Source organism: Castor canadensis, chromosome 5, assembly GCF_047511655.1.
Source record: "Castor canadensis chromosome 5, mCasCan1.hap1v2, whole genome shotgun sequence".
NCBI classification, from domain to species: Eukaryota; Metazoa; Chordata; class Mammalia; order Rodentia; family Castoridae; genus Castor; species Castor canadensis.
The window spans coordinates 176,168,346-176,189,286 of NC_133390.1; the positions used below are offsets into that span (position 1 = coordinate 176,168,346).

Here is a 20,941-nt window from a genome sequence, read left to right on the forward strand (position 1 = left end):
AGCCACCAGCACCTGGCCAGTTGAGGTTCTAATTTTATCTAGCAAGAATCATACAAGATGAAGAGTCCTTTTATGTATGGAAAAGCCATACTGCCAGCTTGTGAAGTCTTGCTGCAACTGTGTCCCCTGTACCCTGAGTGTGTGTTAAAAAAAAAAAAAACATGCTACTGAACTGGACCAAGGAGCTCTGTACTTACCAGCCCATTTCTAAGAGGGGGAATATTGGGACCTGTTACCTTACCTCCCATACCTGGAAGAAAGGAAACTTTCTAAGTGAAATAACAGTGGAAGAACCAGCTAAGGAATTGCAATTGCTGTTCTTCTATAGTGCTGAGGAAAGTGCCAGCACCAAACTCAAGACATCCTGGAGAAACTTGCAATAAATGGACAAAGGGTAAATAGGTTTCATGTATAATTTTAAATGGATTAATTAAAATGAAATGAAAGCCCTGATAGATGAAATGGACAGATGGCCTATTTCTAATTTACAAAAGGCAGTATGAATGCAGTGGGATTTTTAAATACTTCTTTTCCTTTTTTTTTTTTGGTGGTTCTGGGGTTTGAATTCAGGGCCTTGTACTTGATAGGCAAGACCTCATATTCAAGTGTTCTGCCATCGGGTGTGATATTGTGTCCCCTGGGGAGCAGAGCCACCGTGGGTGAGGAGCTCCCAGGACAGTTAGCTGAGGAACCAGACTGAGGTGGAGTGGGTGAACGGATCAGAGCAGAATCCTCAATTCCAAGTACAGGAAGGGAACCCTGCCTCTCTCTCTCTATCTTATCTGTCCCAGCCCTCGTGTAAGGGTCCCTGCCACACACCAGGCACTGGGCATGATGCCATAGCCATGGCAGTGGGAACAGGACAGACAGCATGAAGACTGGTTTCAGATCTGATCTGTCGGGCCTGTGTTGTGGTCAGAAGCGGAGTGCTGGGATCTCGTGGGGGATGTCGAGTATTCATTGTGTGAATACTCTACCGAGTGGCCTCTGAGGTGGCTTACGCATGACAGATCTGTGAGCGTGGACATATCTGTGTCAGAAACAGCCTGATATCTGTTCTTGCTGCTGGGACACTGTGGGGTGCTCACAGTCTTGTTCTGCCAAGGTGTGTTTGGGGTCCCTAAGAACACCTTTTTTACTTGGAATTTTCTAAAAGGACTGGTAGGAGTTGGCAGATACTTGAGCTCTCAACTAAGACCCATTGCAGTGATGTGACAAGGGCTTATGGGGAAGGTATGGCTCAGTAGAGCCCCTTCCTAAGCAAGTGCAAAGCCCTGAGTTCAAACCCTAGTACCGCCACCACCAAAAAAAATGAAATGACCAAACAATGTACACACATGTGAATAAATGAATAATTTAAAAAGTGAAAAAGAAAAGGATACATAGTGGGATGGTAAGGGATCAAACACAGGTGGTCGTCTGAGAGAATCCAAGTGAGGCTACTTATGCTGCTCCCCTCTGCAAGGGCTCTTGCAGAGCCCCTGCTACCACCATATCCAGGCCACATTTGTGTCCAGAGAAGTCCACTAGAGATTGCCCTGGGTCTTTGCTAGGGGCTGGTTGTGCACCCTCTGCCTAGCACATTCCAAACTTTCCAGACTCCCAGAAAGAAGGAAGGTGCTCATAATGAACCTCAGTGTTTGCAGAAAGCCTAGGCATTGGGTGCTATGCTTGTCAGTTGAGAAATGGGGGACCATCCCAGAGTCTCAGTTCACAGATGGCAGGTCCTTCCAAAGCAGAGCTGTCAGGTGGCTGGGCACAGGGACCTCCAGGGCCGGGGCCTGGATCTGATAACTGGCAAAGCCAGGATGCAAGCACTTAGCATGGGCTGGAGGCTGGGGCTGAGTGGGGGAGCTTCAGGCCTTCCCTGTCTTTGTGACAGACCATGTCTTTTTTGGCCCTCCAGTGTGGGACTGCCTTCCAGGAGGATGATGTCATTGTGCTCAATGGTACTAAGGAGGATGTGGAGATACTGAAGAACAAGATGGAGGACAGACGGCTGCGAGCGAAGCTGGAGAAGGTAATGAGCGGGAGGCTTTGCTTCTGCCCTCCCCTTCAGAGTCTTGGGCAGAGGTTGGCCTGCAGACCCTGCCAACCTCCTCCTCTGCTTCAGGGTCCATCACAAGCCACTGAGCTGCGCTGGCAGCCCTGCTGTGGGTGCACAGTGATTGTGGTGATTCTCAGGACCCTGGGAGGCCTGGGCTTTGGAACCAATTTCAGGTGTGGTTCCTCCACAGCCTGCCTGCGTCAGGCATGGCTCTGCTTGTCTATGCTCAGCTTCCTATGTGGACAGCACCCACACAGGACATGGGGGCTGCAGGAGGATGTCAGAGATCATGCTGGTAAAGCTCTTGAATAAACTGCGGCCATCGTGAGCCCTCAGGGGAAAGGTGACTGCCATTGCTGTCACTGTTGCTGACCTTAAAAGAACACATACTCAGTTTTCATGACTTGTAAGACAAAGGAAGAGCAAAAGGCTGCCATCACCCCAGCCAATTGGAGGGCTCCACGCTGCCCAGGTCTGAATGTGCACAGTTACCTGCAGCCTGACTCCACCAGGCCTGTGGGTCCCTGGAGCCTGCTTCTGTCTTGCTTCCGGGGTGGGAGTTGTGGCTGTTGAGGACTGCATCACCTCGACTTCCCAAGCCTTGCCTGGGAGTCTGCTATGGTTAATGCAGCTCCAGCTCCAGAAGGGGTCCAGCCTCACACAGCCTTTATCCCACCAATCTGAGGACATGTGATGGTAAGGCCTTGTCTCTTGGTCCTGGGGTGGGAACCATACTGCAGAGGACTTAATGAGTAGGTTCAACAGTCAGTTAAGAAACCATTCACTGGGCCACGGATTCTGAGTCCAGCAGCACATTTTATGATTAAATGGGTGTACATATTAGCTGTTATTGCAGCTCTTTTTGTGAGTGGTTAATTTTTGTTCTTTGTAAAAAGATTGGGTTGGGAGAAAATGTTGTGTGATCAAAACTAATCCCAGCAATTGGGAGACAGAATCAGGAAGACTACAAGTTTGAGGCCAGCCTGGGCTACATAGAGAGTTGGAGGCCATCTTGAGCTACAAATAAAATAAAATAGGCATACACAAGGTCCTGGGTTCAATAATCAAGTCACCTCAAAAAAGAAAACAATATCCTAAGCAGTGCCCTCCAAGGAGGGGGTGGTGCCATGGATGTACTGTTTTTCAGAGCTTTCTTTTTTCCTTTTTAGTCATAGAAGAAAGGGCAGGACCGTGTCACCCTGGAGTAATACATAATTCATGGTTGTGAGGCTTTAAAAAGCTGATGATGGAGCATATGGGAGCAGTGTTAGTACCACCCATGGGCCTAGAATTGTCAGACAGCCAGGTCCATTGGCGTTTACACATGGAGAAATAATGCATATACATGGTTCTGTGGTACAAGGAATGGTGCCAGACCTTGGAGTCAAATGCCAGTGCAAATGCTCTGTGAAGCACCTTTATAAGATGCTGATCGGCTTTCTTGAGAAATACCTAAAGAGCCACTGTCCATTTAGGGGCTGTGTTAAGGTTAAAAATCAAATACATGTGTGTTGCTTTTCTAAGTCATTCTGATTTCATCATCCTAAGAGTGAAAAAGAGAAAAACCTCCAAGTGTCTTTGACAAAAGACATTTGCCAAAGGGATCTATCTGCTTTTTCTTCATTGCTACCCAAAACCACGAAAGGGAAAGGGAAAGGGAAAGTCAGAAGCTTCAGAGGAAGCTTCTGGAGATTCTCCCATCGATTAGACCATTTTTCTATAGCACATTTTGTGTCACAGGCTTCCTGCGAAGTTGTTCATTGCCCAGTGGAGCTAACGTGCCCCTCTGCAAAATAACTCACTGGGGCCTGCATGAATCCTCTTGGATACTGCTACCAAGATACAAAATATCTCCCAAATGTGCTCGCAGCTGGAAGCGGACATAACACTTCCTCTTTTGCCTCCCTATTGTCCTCTCGATGCTGCGGATACAGGGCTTAGCAATGAGCAGTTGTCTGGGTTTTTTGAAGGACCAGAGTATCAACCCTCACAGATTTGCATGCTTGTGTTGCAGGTGTGAAATGAACAGGTTTTTTTGCTTTGTCAAGCATTATAAGTCACATTGTGTGTATAGCACAAGTTGAAGGCACAAGTTGCCTGAGAAAGGGCTGTTTCTTCAGTGTTAGAGATGGGGGACTTCTGAAATAATTAGGCTGTGTCTTTAGCACAACCTCTTGGGTATTTAAGAGAATACATTTTAAAGTAAATTGAACAGTCCTATTTGTTGTGTCTGCAATTGAATCTGTGCAAATACAGTGGTGTAATTTTAATTCTTGCTGACCAATTAGCTATTATAACAAAATTCTAGTGCCTAAAAAGCTAATAAGTAATCCAGAGTTTAGAATTAGCTAAAATGTTCTTAAATCTTTAAGCCTTACAGGTAAATAAACACATATTAAGGCAGCTTGACAACTTCGAAAACGAATTCCTTGTTTAGGCTGGCTAGACTTCACATGGCCCTGTATACACACGGCCATATATATACAGCCATATATAGAAAAACTATATATATATATGTAGTTTATGCCATTCATTTTTGACGTTTTTCACGTTCAGTAGTCAGTGTTGATATAACTGATCACTGAAATATGTTGTCTTCATTTAAGACATTTGAGAATATGAATTCAGAATATAAATAGAAAACTAAGTAGTATATGGTCACATCCCTGTTAGTCACAGTGTGTAATGGCTGACACTTGTGGAGGATTTGGGTTCAGAGTTCAAGGGCAGTCCCTCGACTTTGGAGTGAGCATGCCTTACTCAAGTGCATCACTCTTGTCAAAAAGGCTGAGTCTGAGCGCAGCCTCCAATGGCGTTTTTTTCTCTTCCAGAAAACAAAGAAGCCGAAGGCATCAGAATCTGCTTCAAAACCAGGAGTCACTGAAGGGAGAACTCTAAAAGGTTGGTATTTAGGACACTGCAAGGCTGCTCCTAAATGAGCTTTTACTTTGGTTTAATTGGTTTTTGTTTTGCTGCTTTCTCTTACAGAATCCCCAGGGCCATCAGAAGTGAAGGCAAGCAGGCCTGAGGAGAGCGGCACTGACTCCAGAGAGAAGAAGACAGCCTTGGCTCCCAGAAGTGCAGGTGGGCTCCAGAGATGTTGGGAAGCTGGAAGCCCTGAGGTCACATCAGGGTTTTATGGAGCGAATGAGGAAGCTCAGACTAGTTCCATGTCGTGTTGGTAGAGAAGTCAGCTTACTGCTGACCAGGAGCCCTGGTGGGACTGCCGTGTGGACACAGCTCAGAACATTGTCAGGAGCGTTCCTGATTTCCCAACAGCTGGCTCCATGTGCGCCACTCAGGCCTTTCTCTCCACCTGCCTCTTGACCAGGTGTCAGAGCTTCTGAAGCTATCTCACTATCTTTGCCTCAAAGAAAAGGGCATTTAGTTCATAAAAACAACAGGTCCAGCAGGTGAACAAAGTTAGAATTGTGTTTTATGCAGAGCACACACAGTGGCTAGCAGGTGTCATCCTGGCTCAGCTTAGGATAGTAGCCTGGCCGGGTGGCCACACAGGCTTCCAAGGCCTCTATGTTCTTCTGCGCATGTCTGCCTTGGAGGGCCAGGCAATCAACCTGAGCATTCATAGGACAAGAGTCAGGCTTAGGCCCAGCGAGTAGTGGCCACAGGACATTACATGGTGGGAGCTCTGTCTGGTTTTGGGAGATGCCAGCTACAAGTGTGGACTTCACCACTCCTCCCAGAAAGGAGGGTGGAAGGTGGGCTGGCATGTTCTTTAGGAATTTGGTATTTGGGACAGTCTTTAGTCACAGCCTAAATGTTTTGGCTCTTTGTTTTTCTAGCAACTAACGGGAGCTCTGCTGGGAAGGCTGGGAAGCCTGTATGCGGAGCTGTGAAGCGGTCCATCGCTGACAGCGAGGAATCTGAAACCTACAAGTCCCTTTTCACAACTCACAGCTCCGCCAAACGCTCCAAGGAGGAGTCAGCCCACTGGGTCACTCACACATCCTATTGCTTCTGAGGTGCAGCCTGCATCTCCCCAGCCTCCTTGCTGTGGTCCTGGGTGCCATGTAGTCTGTGGGAGTCCATCTCACAAGGTTATAAAGCTGTTCTCACTACCCTCGAGCCAGCGCAGTCCCTTGTTGTGAGGCATGTGGGTTGGGGAGGATGGAGGTGGTACACAGTGTGACCGTCAGCCTGTTGCACGGCTGCGTCCACACACACTTCCACCCCCAGTGTGCTTGACGGTGCTCCTTATGCTTCAGTAGTGAGACTCAGTTCCTCATGGTATATTCAGCTCACTTCAGTGAGGTCAAGCCAGTGACACCAAGCTCAGAGAGGACCGAGCTCACACAGGTCACCTGCTGAGGTCTCTGAGGGTGGCAGCCCTCTCACCAGCCCTGGAAGGGCTGGGGCCTGTTGTCTGGCACTGAGCAGAGGCTTCCCACCTTAGTGTTCTGAAGAGCGCTCAGGTGAGCTGGGCACCTCATGGTCCACTACAGAATAAAGCACATCTGCATATTCTCGCATCTGCCTGTACTTCTGTCCTTGCTTTCCTGTCCCCTTGTGTTTTGACCATTGTGTGGATGGTGATTGGAGCCACTCCCTGAACAAGTGGGAGTGCTACCTTCCCTCCCTCAACAGGGCGTAAAGGGAGCTCACGATCTGTAGCCTGGGGCTTCCCACGAGACTGCTGGTGAAGAACGCGTGTGTCCTGGGTTCAGCACTGCATCATAGGGTCTTGATGCCAAGAAAAGGCACTGAGGGGGAGGCGAGCAGGTGAGCATCAGTGGGCCCCAGGGAGAGCACAGGAAGCTCAGCATTGTAGACATGTCCACCTGGTGACTACAGAAGTTGTTTATTTCTTTTGAGACAGGGTCTTACTATGTTGCCCAGGCTGGCCTCCAGCCTCTGCTGGGACTACAGGTGTGTCCCACCATACCTGGCTCCAATTTCAGTTTTCTTGATTTTAGCCTAATTTTATTTTGCATTGACAGTTTAGACTGTGCTCACTTTTTCCAGTGACCCAATCAGTGTGTGCCAAAGGCAGACCAGGGCAGCTGCTACCCCACATGAGAGGAGAACCATGCATCTGCTGTCTGTGCCTCCTCAGGGCACCCAGCACCACACCTTGATCCACCAGGGGAGGGGAGAAAGGTCATAGCTCAGAAGGCTAATGGCTCACCTGTTCTCAGGCCACCTAAAGAATCAGCCACTCAGTCGGCCCACCTTATGGGTCTCACTACCAGCCCAGGGAGGTGGGACAATGGCCATCACCCTTTATGGGGAGATACAACGGCTTCCCACAGAAGCTTTGAGACCCATCAGCAGAGAGCAGGGGCCAGGGACGGCATTCTGCCATAGACAAGTCTCCAAATAGAATCCATGGTGTTCCCTGGCCCAGGGCCATGGATACCCACCGGGCCAACTGCTTCTCAAATGGCACTCAGAAGTAGCGGCTGTCAGGGGGGACCGGTTCATGTGACATTAGGTCCAGTTTCTAATTAATCCTTAGGGACTTCCATCTCTCTGGGTCCTGCTCAGATGTCTCTAGCAGGAGGCCCACCTCAATGCTGATGGCTGTGCACGTGGGAGAGCCATGAATGCTTTTCAATGCTGTCCCTTGGGATCACAAAGGAGTATAGGATCTCTGTGTTACGCCAGAGCATAGCACAGGCAGAGGCACTGTGAGGTGCCCAGTGTACACTGGTCAGCACAAAGTCATGCCTGGGGTTGGTCTGAACAAGGTCCCTCTAAGAAGACTGCAGATTTGACCTAGGGGAACCGGTAGGAGCCTTGTGTCCCACTGACCATGTCTTGTTTCATGTCATTTCTACAAACTGCTGGTTTCAGATACACTGGTCAGCGAGTTCTTGGATTGTTTGTGGCTTTGGCTTGGCTGCCATCAGGCTGTGTCCTCATCTTGGGGTCTTCATGCACCCAGCCACCTCCTGTCTCTCAAGCTGTATCCACGTCTTCCAAAAAGTCCTCTTACAGAACCTAATTAGTGTAGTCCCCTTCTACTCTTGTCACCATTTTAATATTTTTGAAATTTTGGCTTGCCTTGTGAAGCCTCAGGTTCCAGAGTGCTGGGATTATAGGCATGTACCACCACACCTGACAGTGATACTTTTTTCTTTTTTTGGTTGTGGTGGGGAGAAAACCCAAGGCCTCTTGCATGCTATTCAAGCACTCTACCACTGAGCTACATCCCAGCTCAGTAAGAGAAACTCAGCCCTCCCAGGGATGGTGCACTCTTGTGAGGCAGTGCTGTGTGTGTCTGAGGGTGTGGTGGGGACTGAATTCAAAATGTGACCACCAAAGGGGTGCCACCTGCTCTGCAGTGCTCCCTAAGCTTTTGTGTTTTCAAAGCCAGCCAGAAATCTACAGTTGCTATGTGAAGTGTACCCCTCCCTGGACTGTTTTTAGAATAATAGAGGTGGAACCAAACCCATCAGTGGCCCTTAATTGTACCCTGTTGTCGCTATCCCTCTTTCCCTGGGGCTCAGCTCCAGAGGGCGCATTGTGTCTGCTGTTCACCACAATGTCTGCATCAAATAAATGTAAGCAAATAGGTGATGGCCTCTCCCAAAAGAGCGCTGGCTCAGGAATGTGCAGCCAGCATGGAGCAGGCTTCTCCTTACTCCCTTCCTCTTTTTTTACTGCCTTATGAAGTTTCTCCCTTGAAGTCCTGCTTCCAGGCTACCTCTGTGAGCCTCGGTCTCCTCCAGCATGAAGGCATCACAATGGCAGGGGCTGGCGGCCCAGAGTCCTCTGTGACATCACCAGCACCCAGCAGCAGGCAGACAGACCCACCATGAGCAGCTTCCTGTCCTACCTCTGCTCACCATGTGGGTGCTGAGATGGTTCCTGTTCTTGCCTCTGTGCCTCTCTTGTGGCTATGCTTTCATGTTTTCTTCACTGAGGGAGAAAGCCAAAGAACCCCAGGGGAAGGTGCCTTGCGGAGGGCACTTCCGGATTAGACAGAATCTTCCAGAGCATGCCCAAGGTTGGCTCGGGAGCAAATGGCTCTGGCTTTTGTTCGTTATTGTGCTGTATATGATGCTGAAGTTTCGGGGGGATAGCGAGAGGAATAAGGTAAGGAGGCTCCATTTTTACACCATGGTGATTCCATCTCAAATCTCAGAGAAACATGTTCTGGTCCACCCAACAGCAGGACTGTTGAGTGTCATGAATTTGAACTTGGAGCTGAAAGTACCTGCCAAGAGGTTGGGACAGTTGCAGATGACCTGTTATGTGGCTCACAGTTTTTCCTGTGAAGTAAATTTATTTTTTAATCCGAGAATAGATTTCAAGAACTTACAGAATGTTTCAGGCCAAAATTATTCATAAGGCCAGACTCACTGTCCCTTCATTTTTAGACAAGATCAGGCACGTTCAGGGTACTATGGTCATAGACTGTCCCTTGATTTTTAAATTTCACTGCATTTGACTTTTTGTAGGTCTCTGAACTCAATGGAAATGTTACCATTATCCCCAGTAAAGGAAATCTGAGGCCCGTGCTAAAGAGATAGAGGTGTAAAGTAATAACTGGTGTTCCCAGCATGAGATGACTCAGAGGGAGAGGAGAAAAAGGTCTCTCCTGGACAGGCCCCACACTTCAGGATTCTGTGTCCACCCTAACTAAAGTGGGTTGGCAAACTTCCCACAAAGGGCCAGGTAGTAAATATTTTCAGATGCGGGCACCTACTCAGTTCTGCAGTTACAGTCTGAAAGCTAATATGCAAATGAAAGCTTGGCCATGTTCCATAAAACTTCAATTACAAAAAGCATGTAGGAGGCCAGGTTTGCCCATTTTCCCAGTGCCTGGTCTAAAGCAATGCTAGAACTGTTCTCGTAGATGAACACATCACTTGGAACTGTGTCAAAACCAGTGAAGTCATTGGGTGCCAGTGGCTCGTGCCTATAATCCTAGCTATTCAGAAGGCAGAGATCAGGAGGTTCACAGTTCGAGGCCAGCCTGGGCAAATAGTTTGTGAAACCCTGTCTTGAAGATACGTAACACATAAAAGGGCTGGTGGAATGCCTCAAATGGTAGAGCACCTGCCTGGCAAGGGAAAGGCCTGAGTACCATCAGGAAAAAAAAAAAAAAAAAAAAAAAAACGCTGAAGTTGACAGTTACCCTGAGTATCTTTCTTTTTTTTTTTTTTTTTTCATTTTTCTTTTATTATTCATATGTGCATGTGCATACAAGGCTTGGTTTATTTCTCCCCCCTGCCCCCACCCCCTCCCTTACCACCCACTCCACCCCCTCCCGCTCCCCCCCTCAATACCCAGCAGAAACTATTTTGCCCTTATCTCTAATTTTGTTGTAGAGAGAGTATAAGCAATAATAGGAAGGAACAAGGGGTTTTGCTGGTTGAGATAAGGATAGCTATACAGGGCATTGACTCACATTGATTTCCTGTGCGTGGGTGTTACCTTCTAGGTTAATTCTTTTTAATCTAACCTTTTCTCTAGTTCCTGGTCCCCTTTTCCTATTGGCCTCAGTTGCTTTAAGGTATCTGCTTTAGTTTCTCTGCATTAAGGGCAACAAATGCTAGCTAGTTTTTTAGGTGTCTTACCTATCCTCACCCCTCCCTTGTGTGTTCTCGCTTTTATCATGTGCTCATAGTCCAATCCCCTTGTTGTGTTTGCCCTTGATCTAATGTCCACATATGAGGGAGAACATACGATTTTTGGTCTTTTGAGCCAGCTGAGTATCTTTCTTGACAGGAGCAGAGTGCTACCAGCCTTCGAGGCTGTCAGTTTCGCTCTCCACTAAAGAAAAACCAAAATGCTTCCCCCAACAAAGAGTATGCATTCAATACCCTAACCCAGCTCGAGATGGACCTGGTGAAATTTTTGTCCAGGGTTCGGAATCTTAAAGACACCATGGCAACTGGCAGCACCCTCAAGCTGCAAAGCGCAGAGATGCCTGCAGACCCACACAATAACATCACCATCTACGAGATCTGGGGAGAAGAGGAGTCTGAGTGAGTGGATTTGTGCGTCAAAGTAATAGAGAGAAAGTCGGGTGCTGACAAACAGTATCCAAACTAATAAAGCTATTCTGAGGACAAACCCCACACGTGAGGTCTCTCTTTTCCCTTAACTAGAAGAAGAAATGAAGGTGAGACCCAGTAGCCACAGCACTTTCCCACTTCCCCATGCTGTGGGTGATGAGAGGGGACTGAAGGCTCCCTAATGGTGCATGATGACATGGGCGATAGGGCTAGATGTAGACATGTAGACACTGACCTCATTTTCGTTGATATTCTTGGTTTCTTCTCTCTCTCTCTCTTTTTTTTTTCGTTGTACAGGGACTTGAACTCAGAACTTTACACTTGCTAGGCAGGCACTCCACCAGTTGAGCCATACGTCCTGCCCTTTTGTCTCTGGTTATTTTGGAAATAGGATCTTGCTTTTTGCCCAGGCCGGCCTGGACTGTGATTCACTTATATTAGGCTTCCTACAGTAGCTGAGATGACAGGCATGTACCCCTACACCCAGTTTTTTCCTTTGAGATGGGAGGCTCAAACTTTTTTGCCTGGGCTGGACTGGAACTGTGATCCTCCCGATTTCAGACTCCCAAGTAGCTACAATTACTGCAGTGAGATACCAGTGCCCTGCTTGGTTTCTTCTTTACAGATTTGCAAAATAGGAAAGTGGTTCTTAATGACTGATTACATTACAAAGGACAACTTTAGTGGTGGGGTTAAAAATAAGATGATTCAGTCAGGAAGGTGTATTCTAGAATTATTTGCTTATCTTACCACTGGAGCAGTCCTTTTACTCATTCCAACCCACAAATTCCAGGTATTGGCTTTTTCTCCACCAAAATATCAGTTACATATGTCTATAACTGGATTAAGAAAACAAGGAAACAGCTGGCGTGTGCACACTTGGAATCCCAGCACTCAGGAAACTGAGTCAGGCCAGCCTGGGCTACATAACAACACCCTGTCTGGAAAAAGAAGCCACTCACGCTTTCCACATTTGGGATACAGATGAGCTAACCAGGGTTTCCAGATTGGTTGATATGTTCTTTATAATACTATGAATATAGCTATTCTGCCACATTGGTGTGGCTGATCCTATACTTACCTGAGTCCTTTAAACTCAGTTACTGCTCCTGGGCCTACCTTCCGTCACCTAGGTCAACCTGAGAGTTTAATTAGACACGCCTGAGCAGGCCTAGGGAGGGGGCAGCTGTGGGTGTCACAGAAATCCTCTTTTCTCCACCTGAGTCCACACTGCTGTGCCCTGGCTGAGGAGTCCTGGGTCTCCACCATCTCCTTCCCAGCCACAAAGTTCACTGCCAATGTCCAAACAACACGTTGGGATCTGTTCTGCATGGATTTTCCCTGTCCGTGGGAGTCAGACTTGCTGGGGTGGAAGCTGCTATCTTTTCCTTTCGTCACGGTTACTCTGTTGTTTAACAGTGTCCTTAAACACTGGTTTTTGTCTTAACTCTCGGCTTTCAGGCTGGGAAAATGGAACTGAGATTACCCTTTTGTCTTCTGAATTCTGAGTATTCTCCAGCAAACAAGAGTGTGTGAGTTGTGTTCAAGCACACACTGAAGAAATCCAAGTAGGAAAAAACCTTGGGTGGGTGTTACTGGGTGACATCAGTGTGGTGGGGGTTAGATGGTCCCCACTTAATCAGTGGACTTAGACCAGTGGCTGGCAAGCTACAGCTCACAGGCTAGATCCAGCCTAATGACCGTGTATGTGTATGTGTGTGTGTGTTTTGAAAAAAACCAAATCTGAGTAATATTTCATGACATGAAATTCCAATTTCAGTGTCCATACATTTTTACTGGAGCCCAGCCATCCCAGTTAATTTCCAGCTCATTGCTAGCCATATTGGTTCACCAATGTGGACTGAATTATTATGACAGAACCAGTTTGCCCACAGAGCTAAAAAGGGCTAGCTGGCCCTTTCAGGCAAAGTTGGCCAACCCCTCACTCATGCTAAGGTGAGCCCCAGTGACATGCCCTATATAATCTTTCTTGAGTGTGGTGAGCTGGAGGCATGATGGCATAGTCACTTTTGTGATGGTGCTGTGTCATGTATGATGCCCCTACTGGCCCTGAGGAAGGAAGCTCTACTGTCGTGAGACAACAGGTTCCAAGGACAGACTCTAGGATCCAAGTGGTCCCCAGTCTACAGCTAGAAAGAAAACAGGGCTCTTGTCTGTCACACCACCAATGGCCAGGGTCTGGGAAGAGGACCTGAGCCTTCAATGAGCTGAGCTGTGGCCAGTGCCTGGCTTCAGCCTTGTGAGACCCTGAGCAGAGAAGCCCTGGCTGTACCGAGGCCTCAGGCCATGGACACAGAATCAGAGTGCTCTGTGTCTATGGAAATCTGACCTAGCAGTAGAAGACAAATGGAAGACACACCAAACACTGTTTCCACCTGCTGTTTCTGATAGGAAGAATATCACAAACCAGGTGGTATACTCACCTTGTCCCTGACCTGTCACTGGCCCTTGAACCAGGGAAATGAAACCAGAAGGTCAAGAATGAGAAGCCCAGTGCCTTGAAGCAGGGGGTCACCAACTATTGGCTAGGACACCAAGCCATCCCTTAGCTCTGCCATGCTGGTTGGGCCCATGGCAGTTTTTTCTGAACTTTTGCTTTGGAAACTTAAGATTCATAGGAAGAAGCCAAGGCAGGTCAAAGAGGCCCATGCACCCCCCAGCCATTCCCCTGAGGTTACAACTTACCAGACTAAAGTAAAATATCAAAACCAGTAAATGACATAGGAGTGATGTGGGAGTCCTTGCCCTTTCAAGGACTGTGTGAGCACAGTGACAAGACAAGCTAACTCCCACAGACGTCACAGGCACACTGAGCCACTGTCTCTAACGCCGGCTGCCATCTGTTCTCCACTCTGGAATTCTAACATTTGGAGGTTGTGTACATGGAATCCTATGGTATATGACCATGGAGGTTGACCTGCTTCACCCAGGATAAATGCCTTCAGGACCTGCTGTGGTTTGGCTGTCCCCTCTCAAACGTAAGGCTGTGTGACCATCTTAAGAAGTGGGACCTAGAAGTGGTGATTAGGTCATGGTGAGTGGATTAAGGCTGTGGCAGGAGGGGTTAGTATAAAAGGGGTGAGGTGGGTCCCCCTTTCCCCTCTCTGTGCTTTTTGGTCCTTCCTCCTTACATCATGGAATGGCCTCACCATATGTCCACACCGTGGCTGGCACCTCCCAGCCTCCAGGACCATGAGTCAAGTCAACCTGAGTTGTCCGAGGTTACTGGCTGTAGTGTTTCTGTTAGAGCTGCAGAAAACAGACCAAGGCCAAGGCTGTCGTTGCCAGGAGCTTGTATCGTCTCCTACTGAGTGCAGTATCCCAGCTTGTCCAGATGGGCACCTGTGGAGGACACTGTCACTTCCAGGTTCTGGCTCTCAGAAAGCAGCCATGGAGACTCAGGTACGGTTTTGTGTGGACAAAGGTTCTCGGTTTGTGGGATAAATATCCCAAGTGCACTTGCTGGGGCTCGTGGTAGTGTTTTAGCTCACAGTCATTTTTTTAAACCTCTGCACTAGTGGTCAATGTTTCACAATGTTCTAGTGAAGACAGTAAACCAGTAAGTACCTGTAATATGCAAATAATTAGGGCACATGATACTTTACAGCTGCATTTAAGCCCTCTTGTGGTTTCCTGCTGTGCTCAGAGCAGTGTTCAAACCCACTTTCCTGGCCTGGGGCGCTGTGGGCTCAGTCCCCACTCTGGGCTCTTTGAACAAACAGCTACACCAGGCCAAACTCTTCTGCCTCTGGGCCTTTGCACTGCCTCTCCCACTGGGGTTGGCTTTTCCTTCCAGATGTCACTTTGCTGGCTCCTGTGCTGCCATTCTGGTCTCCACTAGACAGCCAGCCTCAAGGAGCCCCTCTGCCTCACACCACAACAGCTGCTTCACTTACCCTCTCAGCTGGTCACTGAGCCACGTTAGGCTTTTCATTAACCTGCTTCTTGTTTGTCCCTTCCATAGGTAGGGGCTGGGACACTGTGATTTATAACAAAAATGCACCTCCAATTAGCACATGGGAGCCCTCAAAGTGACACGACCTCAGTTGGGCCTGTTGCCCAGGGAGCCAACCATGAGACAGGCTGTGAGTTTCAGATGTCCCCTGACCTCCATCAATGTCCACGGTATGATAACCAGCATGCTCGTGTAACGAAGCCTCCACAGAAACCCAAAGGTGAGCGGAGCTGGTGGCTCACGCCTGTAATCCTAGCCACTTCGGAGGCTGAGGGTCACCGTTGGAAGCCAGCATGGCAAATAGATCATGAGATCCCCGTCTCCAAAATAATCAGAAAAATATGGGCCGGAGGTGTGATTGAGGTGGTAGAGAGCCTGCTTTACAAGCATGAAACCATGAGTTCAAACCCCAGTCCCACTGAAAACAAAAGTGGGCTTATGGCCCCTTTGCAGGGTCCATCTTGGAGCGCATTTTGTGTGTGGCTTGCAGTTGCTGAAGATCACCACTAAGGGGAGGCAAAGCCCACCACCAAAAACAGCAAGCGCAGTTTTCCTAAGATTTTGCTTGGGGCGGGGACGGCGGGTGTGGGGGGGGGGTTCTTACAATAATTGTGTGAATTGGAGTAATAATAGTCCCTGCTTTACTGTTAACAAGGTGGCAGCATTTGCAATACTAGTAATAATAGTTACACTGTTTGCATTAACGGCTAATATTCATTTGATCACTCACTCAACAAGTGTTTGTTCTGGGACAAGGAATGAGATTTAAAAAAAAAAGAACAGACAAACATCCTACCTGTGTAAAGCTGTGCTGTAAGGGAAGAGAGACAATAAACAAGAACTGGGGACATGGCTCAGTGACAGAGACGTGCCTGGCACCTTCGAGGCCCTGGGTTGGATTCCCAGCACTGGGGAGAAAAGAGGAAGAGAAAGAAACAGGTCAGGACTGGGTGGTAGAGAACTTGCCTTGCAGGCCTCAGGCTCTGGGTTCAGGTTCCAGCAGCACACACACGCACGCACGCACGCACACGCAAGGGCTGTGGGTGTGGCTCGAATGAGTGAGGCCCTGGTTCAAATGTATAGTGTGTCAGGCGGGCATATGTGCTTCCCAAAGCAATGAAGGAGAGTAGGGCAAGTGAGTGTGTGTGTGTGTTGAGTGGGAGTGGGAGTGGGAGAGTGGGCAGAGGTGTGTGTGGTGAGGGTCGTGGTTACTTTACAATCTTAACCAGTGTGAAGGGGAAGAAGCCTCGCTGAGAAGTTACAGGGACATCACGGGGTCATCTACTGGGAGAAAAGTATGGAGGGCAGCAAAAACAGGAAGTGCAAAGGCCCTGAGGCAGGAACGGCTTGGCAGGAGGGAGGGGCCACTAGGATGAGGAGATAACAAAGGTTGAGCTGGGGCAGATCACCTAGGTCATGCAGGCTTTTCCTCAGACAGATGACAGCAGCTTCCTCCAGAGCCCAGACGTGGGCCCCCCCTCCACTCCCCCATGCCTGCCATTCACCCACACACCTCTGGGTCTCTGTTCCCAGAGGCTGTCATACTGGGGGGAGGAGACGGCAGAAGGACAGCAGGCCAGATAAAGTGGACAGCTCTGAAATGGACCAGAAGGGCTACAGGACCAACTGTGGGAAGGCAGACATCATGGCAGTGCCATGCCTTTGTCTTCTCTGAGCTACTCTGTCCTGCAAATTGTAGGACAGTGAAGCACAGCTGCCTGTGAGCAGGTGTGAGGCCTCCCCATCCTGCTTTGCCCCAGTTGCAAGGAATTATGACTCCCTTAAACAGTGAACTAGAAAAAGCCAGGGCACGTGAGCCCCTTATTGCCATGGGGGGTGGGGTGAATGGAAAGAAAGACCCAAGCAGAACTTGGGTGACCTTCCCTAGGGGTGTGACAGGGAGCGTGGAGAAGCGGATGAGTTGGAGAAAGGCCTGGGAGGCCATGATGCTGGGTTTCACCAGACTGCGTCCTCATGGTGCTTAGCCCAAGTATGGAGTTGGGGCTGAGGGCTGGCTGCCCAAGAGACATTCCTCTAATCCCAGTTTCTTCCCCCGTGCCAGCCATCCCCTCCTAGAGCCTCTCCCCTTCACCCTTCCTTTCCTCAGCCCCCACGTGGACCCTACTCACCCTCCAGGACTGAGGTCTCTGGTGAGGGGGACTCCCCACGCTCTGAGCAAGCAGAGCCTTTGCTGGGCACCCAGGAATGGGGTGGGGAGCCCTTGCAGATGAGGTCTGCAAGAGCCTGGAACCCTGGGAGCCGGGAGGTTGCTCAGGGCCTTCCCAGTGTGTGTCACCATCCAGCACCCCTTTGGGACTGGGGCCTCTTGCTTGGACCAGTGCAGTCTATGGCCACCTCACCTGGCTCCATTATTCCTGAGACGCCCTCTCCAGTGGATCATTTTTCATTCAGACAGTTCTTTACCTGTTCCTTGTTCAAGGCATATTCAAAGCCAGGCATAGTGGTACAGTCCTGGGAGACTGAGGCAGGAGGATGCAAAGTTCCAGGCCGGCCTGAGAGGGAGGGAAAGGAGAGGGAGGAAGGGAGGAGAAAAGAAGGATCCAAGGCCAGTGAGGAACCCTACATGTGACCCTAGTTCTAAGTGCTGCGCAGGCCACAAAGGGCAGAAGCAGGCGTGCAGTGCCCACCATGGGCACCACCTCCCACCCATAGGGACGCAGCTACACAGACAAGTGTCGGGGGAGGCAGAGAAACAAGCCCTGTGTCTCTGGTTGGTAGGACTGTGAAATGCAGCCACTATGGAAAACAGGGTAGAGGGTCCAGAAAATACTCAAAATGGAATTGCCCTAGGATCCAGGACCCCCATGGCTGGGCCTATACCCAAAAGAACTGAAAGCAGAGACGCAGAGCTGCCGTCCCTGCTCTGCCTCGTGTTCACTGAAGCATTAGGCACAGAAGCAAGAGGGAGCGACCCCACAGTCCATCCTTAGACGGATGGGCACACACATTCGGTGAGTGTGCAGTGGAAAGTTATCTAGCCTTGAAAAGGAAGGCAATCTTGTCACAGGAGGAAACATGGATGAACACGGAGGACAAGAAGCTAAGTGCACTAAGCCAGTCACCAAAGGCAAATGCTTCTGATTCCACAGGAGGAAGAGTCACTGTACCCGAGGAGGGACAGGAAGTGACTGGTGGATCTCCAGGCTGGGAAGGTGGGGACCTGAGTGGCTGGTTCATGGGTACAGCTGAGTTTTTCATTTTGCAAAACGAAGGAAGTTCTGGAGATCTTTCGCAGCAGTGCTGACCAGTGTGATCAAAACTGTTTAAGATGCTAAGTTCTGATGGCCTAGTGGCTCAGGTGGTAGAGCTCCTGCCTAGTAAGGGTGAAGCTCTGAGTTCAAATTCCAGTACTGCCAAAAAAAAAAGCTAAGTTTCATGTTACAGTTTTATTACTACAGAAAAAAAAGCAATCTGGGGTTGTAGCTCAATGGTAGAATGTTATCCTAGCATTTGTGAGGTCCTGGGTTTCATCCCCAGCCCTGAAAAAGGAAGAGGGGGTCAGTGGGTGGGAGGGAGGGAGGGAGGTTTGTGGAGCCATGAGAAATTCAAAGCCATCTCTAGCAGGCAGAGGCCAAGGGCAGCTTCCCAAGAAGAGGCAGCGGGAGGTCCTGAGCTGCAGCCCTGCTTAGGAGTGTGAGGAATGTTGCATCTTTAATGAGGACTCTGGAATTTCTGATCCCAGAAGATAACACTGAGTGGATTACAGGTCGGTGTCACCACTTACTGGAGACCCTCTTCTGGCTGGGCCACCATTCCAAAGCTGCAATGTCACTGTCACCCACTCTGCTGCATTCCGAACAACCGCACCCTTTGCAAGACACCTGGACAACCCACAGCTCAGACCCACAACTCTGCAAATGTCCCTGGCTCCACCCTCCCGAGCACTAGGATGGGCAAGGTGGCTCCTCACTGGCCAGATGGTGTCCTGGTGGTCTATTGTGAAAGAAAGTCACCACCGTGTCCCTTATATGACCATCTTCCTAGGACTTTTTCTTAAATCAACTTACCTTCATTTTAAAAAAAAAGTCAGCAAAACTAGAAGAAAATTTGCGGTTACTACCATATTTAGACCGTCAGAGCCAATGGAAATTAATAGCAAAGGTAAATCTGTGACCACCGGACTCCAAAAGTCTGTGTCCCACTAGTGCGTGAATTAGAAGAATGTGTGGCAGAGGGAGGAAGGGAAGCAAGCCCCTCAGGAGGTGCTTCTCACCCACATCCCTGGGCCACTCAACTCCTCAGCCTTCAGCTCTTGCGTGGGTTGTCACCTTCACCTTAGAAAGTTCCCGAGACACCCATCGGCTCCCGACATACATCCGAGTGGGTATGAGAGCCAGTCTGCCATTGCCAGTAGGCTTTGGGCCACCAGTGTCAGAAAATCCAAATGGATCTGTATATTTATAACAAGTGGGGCGAGGGGCCTTGTCTCCTGGGCCAGGAAGCTCAGTGACAGACTCCAGATCTTTCACATCTCTGTGCCCACCATCCCCAGTGTGGCAGCACTTTGCCTATAGGTCTAGGGTCGGCCGATGAGACCTCCCCTCTGGAACCACTAGGCCTGGGAACTTTGGTGGGGGGTTCTCTTTGATCAGTGTCTATTTTGCTTAAGATAATTTGCCTATCTCTCTTCCGGTCAGTTTGAGTAACTTTTGCTCTCATGTAGGCTTTCAAATGTCTGTGCAGTCCTCCACGCTCAACACAGCATTGTCAGCGACGGCAACCTGTGTGTCCATCAATAGGGGAGTGGTTAAATACATTCTAAACCAGGTGGCCACACAGAATTTGCCAGAGCTATTTAAAGACAAAGAGGTAAAAGGAGACAAAAGAAAAAAGAACGAAGAGGTCTTTGAGTTTTAATTAGGGACAGTTCCCAAGATAGATTATGCTTGTGTGTGGTATGCTGGTACACGCGTGGAAGGAGAGCACTGAGCACATAGCTCAGCGGTAGGAGAGAAGAGATGAATGAGGGCACACGCCTTGCAAATGTGTGGAAGAGGACAGCAAAAATTGGGAACACTGGTGGATTTTAAGAGGGAACTTGGTAATGGGGGTGGGAGGGAGACTTGACTTTCATACTGGGATTCGAACTCAAGGCTTCACACATGCTAGGTAAGTGCTTTATCACTGAGCTACCCCTGCCCCCAGCCTGAGTCTAGACTTTTGAAGCACAAAACTGTTATCTGTCACACTATGGACTTACATGTTTGGAGGTGTGGCTCAAGTGGTAGAGACGCTGCTTTGCAAGTGCAAAGCCCTGAGTTCAAACCCAGTCCCACCAAAAGAAAAAAAATGTTAAAGTGTTAACTTGCAGAATTCTGTCTTGGAAAATATATACATACAAATAACTGCAAACAAACCAGGCTTTCATTGCAGTGTCAGGGATATCTTCTGAGAAGTGCACCAGTAGGTGGTTTCCTTGTTGAGTGAAGGTCAAGTAGACTTAGACCGGCTAAGACAGCTACAGTGTTACTAAGTGATAGAACCCTATAGGACTGCATCATAGATGCCATCCTTATCAACCGAAATGTCCTCAGTGCATTACTGTACAAAAAAGGCATTTGAGTTTTTTGGATGGAAAATGATAAGTCCTAAAGCCCTTTCCTTGAAACTGGTGATATGGTGTGCTCTAATCTCACGGGTAGGCCTGGATGGGTTAGCACCCCAATTTCTGTCCAGGGACTCCCTCCCTCCCCCAAACTGGTGGGGGGCAGCCTGCCAGGACACATGTTGACCCAACATGAAAGGAAACTCAGCTTGGTTAGCGAACAAGCTGGGAAAAGAAAACACTGGGGCATGGGCAGGGCCAACGCACTGCCCCACCTGCTGGTGAGTCCCTAGGCTCCCCAGATGGTCCTCAGATAACAGTAGCACAAGATGATGGGTCACACACTTACAAGAGCAGGACTCTAG

General features: G+C 49.0%; 2 protein-coding genes across 2 annotated transcripts in view; both read left to right on the forward strand.

The window, feature by feature from the left end:
- Window positions 1-6,537, forward strand: part of Rtf2 (replication termination factor 2) — a 39,674-nt gene extending 33,137 nt beyond the window's left edge. Inside the window, exons 6-9 of the mRNA XM_020170139.2 lie at window positions 1,907-2,020; window positions 4,879-4,948; window positions 5,036-5,131; window positions 5,851-6,537. Of these exons, the coding sequence (XP_020025728.1) occupies window positions 1,907-2,020; window positions 4,879-4,948; window positions 5,036-5,131; window positions 5,851-6,029 (459 nt within the window). The 3' untranslated portion in view covers window positions 6,030-6,537. The remainder of the gene's footprint in view (window positions 1-1,906; window positions 2,021-4,878; window positions 4,949-5,035; window positions 5,132-5,850) is intronic.
- Window positions 6,538-6,668: 131 nt separating this feature from the next.
- Window positions 6,669-12,491, forward strand: LOC109690663 (protein FAM209-like). Its single transcript, XM_020170127.2, has 2 exons — window positions 6,669-9,106; window positions 10,745-12,491. Exons 1-2 carry the CDS (start codon window positions 8,858-8,860, stop codon window positions 11,006-11,008), a joined length of 513 nt encoding a protein of 170 aa, XP_020025716.1. The 5' UTR covers window positions 6,669-8,857; the 3' UTR covers window positions 11,009-12,491.
- Window positions 12,492-20,941: the final 8,450 nt, after the last annotated feature.